The sequence below is a fragment of the Somniosus microcephalus genome, chromosome 17, assembly GCF_052327205.1.
Source record: "Somniosus microcephalus isolate GS21.2 chromosome 17, FLI_Smic_1.0, whole genome shotgun sequence".
In the NCBI taxonomy this organism is placed as follows: domain Eukaryota; kingdom Metazoa; phylum Chordata; class Chondrichthyes; order Squaliformes; family Somniosidae; genus Somniosus; species Somniosus microcephalus.
In genome coordinates, this window is record NC_141003.1 from 61,595,281 (window position 1) to 61,596,732 (window position 1,452).

The following is a 1,452-nucleotide window of genomic DNA, read 5'->3' on the forward strand; positions in this document are numbered from 1 at the left end:
CTATTCTTGGGAGGGGACAGGAATAAATGTGTAAGAGGGAACTTCTCTCATTTTAACACTGACCCTAAGATATTCAGGAATAGCAGCTGAGCTCAGTAAGGCTGGGGCTGCTCTCTGACACTCCTGCTGTCACTTTCTGTTACTGGACTCCAACCGTGTCTAGGGGCTGGGGTGTGGGGGAGTGATGTGGAAACACAAAGATGTTCTGGAGAGTTAACCCATTGAATAGAGTGGGGGGGGGGGACAGGTTAACCCCAGCCTGGAGAGTTAACCCATTGAATAGGGTGGGAGGGGGGACAGGTTAACCCCAGCCTGGAGAATTAACCCATTGAATAGGGTGGGGTGGGGCAGGTTAACCTCAGCCTGGAGAATTAACCCATTGAATACACTGGGAGGGGGGGACAGGTTAACCCCAGCCTGGAGAATTAACCCATTGAATAGGGTGGGAGGGGGCAGGTTAATTCCACCATGGATAGTTAACCCATTGAATGGGGGGGGGCAGGTTAACCCCTTCCTGCCCTCGACCTTTTGTTGTCCTAAATTAAGACCGGAGTGAGCGACGCTGCCCAATGAGCGGGTGGCTATGATTAGCCCCCAATGTGGGGCGGGGCTGTCCCGGGCCGGGACCATTTGAGTCGGTGCGGGGTTTTATATGGACATGGCCTCGGGATTCCTGGCGATCCTGGGCTCTGACGTGGGCCCGGAGCAGCCGTCAGTCATTAAAAAGTGCGGCTCGGCTGCGAGTGCGGTCATTCGGCGAGTGGGAACCGAGGGGAGCAGCTTTTACCCCGGGCACGGAGCGGGCGGAGCCGGCACTCGGTATTGGGCAGCGCTGAGCCCGGACTCTCAGCAGAGTATTTTGGGGAAAGTTCTGGGGAAAGTTTTTGGCAAAGTTTGACAGAGCCCCTATCCCGGCACAGCTCGCACCCCAGCAATGAGCTCCATGGAGCAGCAAGGACTGGCCGCTAACGGCCAGGAGGACGCCGAGATGCCGGCCACCGAGAAGGACCTGGCGGAGGACGCGCCCTGGAAGAAGATCCAGCAGAACACGTTCACCCGCTGGTGCAACGAGCACCTCAAGTGCATGAACAAGCGGATCGGCGACCTGCAGAAGGACCTGAGCGATGGGCTCAAACTGATCGGACTCCTGGAGGTACTGAGCCAGAAGAAGATGTACAGAAAGTACCACTCGCGGCCCAACTTCCGTCAGATGAAGCTGGAGAACGTGTCGGTGGCCCTGGAGTTCCTGGACAGAGAGAGGATTAAACTGGTCTCTATCGGTAGGAACAAATGCAATCTCTTGTGTGACCTCCTGGGCTGCTTCTGTGAGGGCGCTGCGCGGTCCTGGGCGGGGGTTGGTCCATCACCAAGCCTCTAAAATAAGAGTTCACATGTTCCAAAACTGGCCCGTGAACTTTAAACCCATGTGTGCTTTTAGCCTTTGGGTTAGTT

General features: G+C 56.1%; 1 protein-coding gene across 8 annotated transcripts in view; it reads left to right on the forward strand.

Moving 5' to 3' along the window:
• Positions 1-739: 739 nt before the first annotated feature.
• flncb (filamin C, gamma b (actin binding protein 280)) overlaps positions 740-1,452 on the forward strand; it is a 64,135-nt gene continuing 63,422 nt past the window's right edge. For all 8 annotated transcript variants that reach the window (XM_086010518.1, XM_086010522.1, XM_086010519.1 and 5 more), the window contains exon 1: positions 740-1,280. In XM_086010518.1, the coding sequence (XP_085866644.1) occupies positions 935-1,280 (346 nt within the window). In that variant the 5' untranslated portion in view covers positions 740-934. The remainder of the gene's footprint in view (positions 1,281-1,452) is intronic.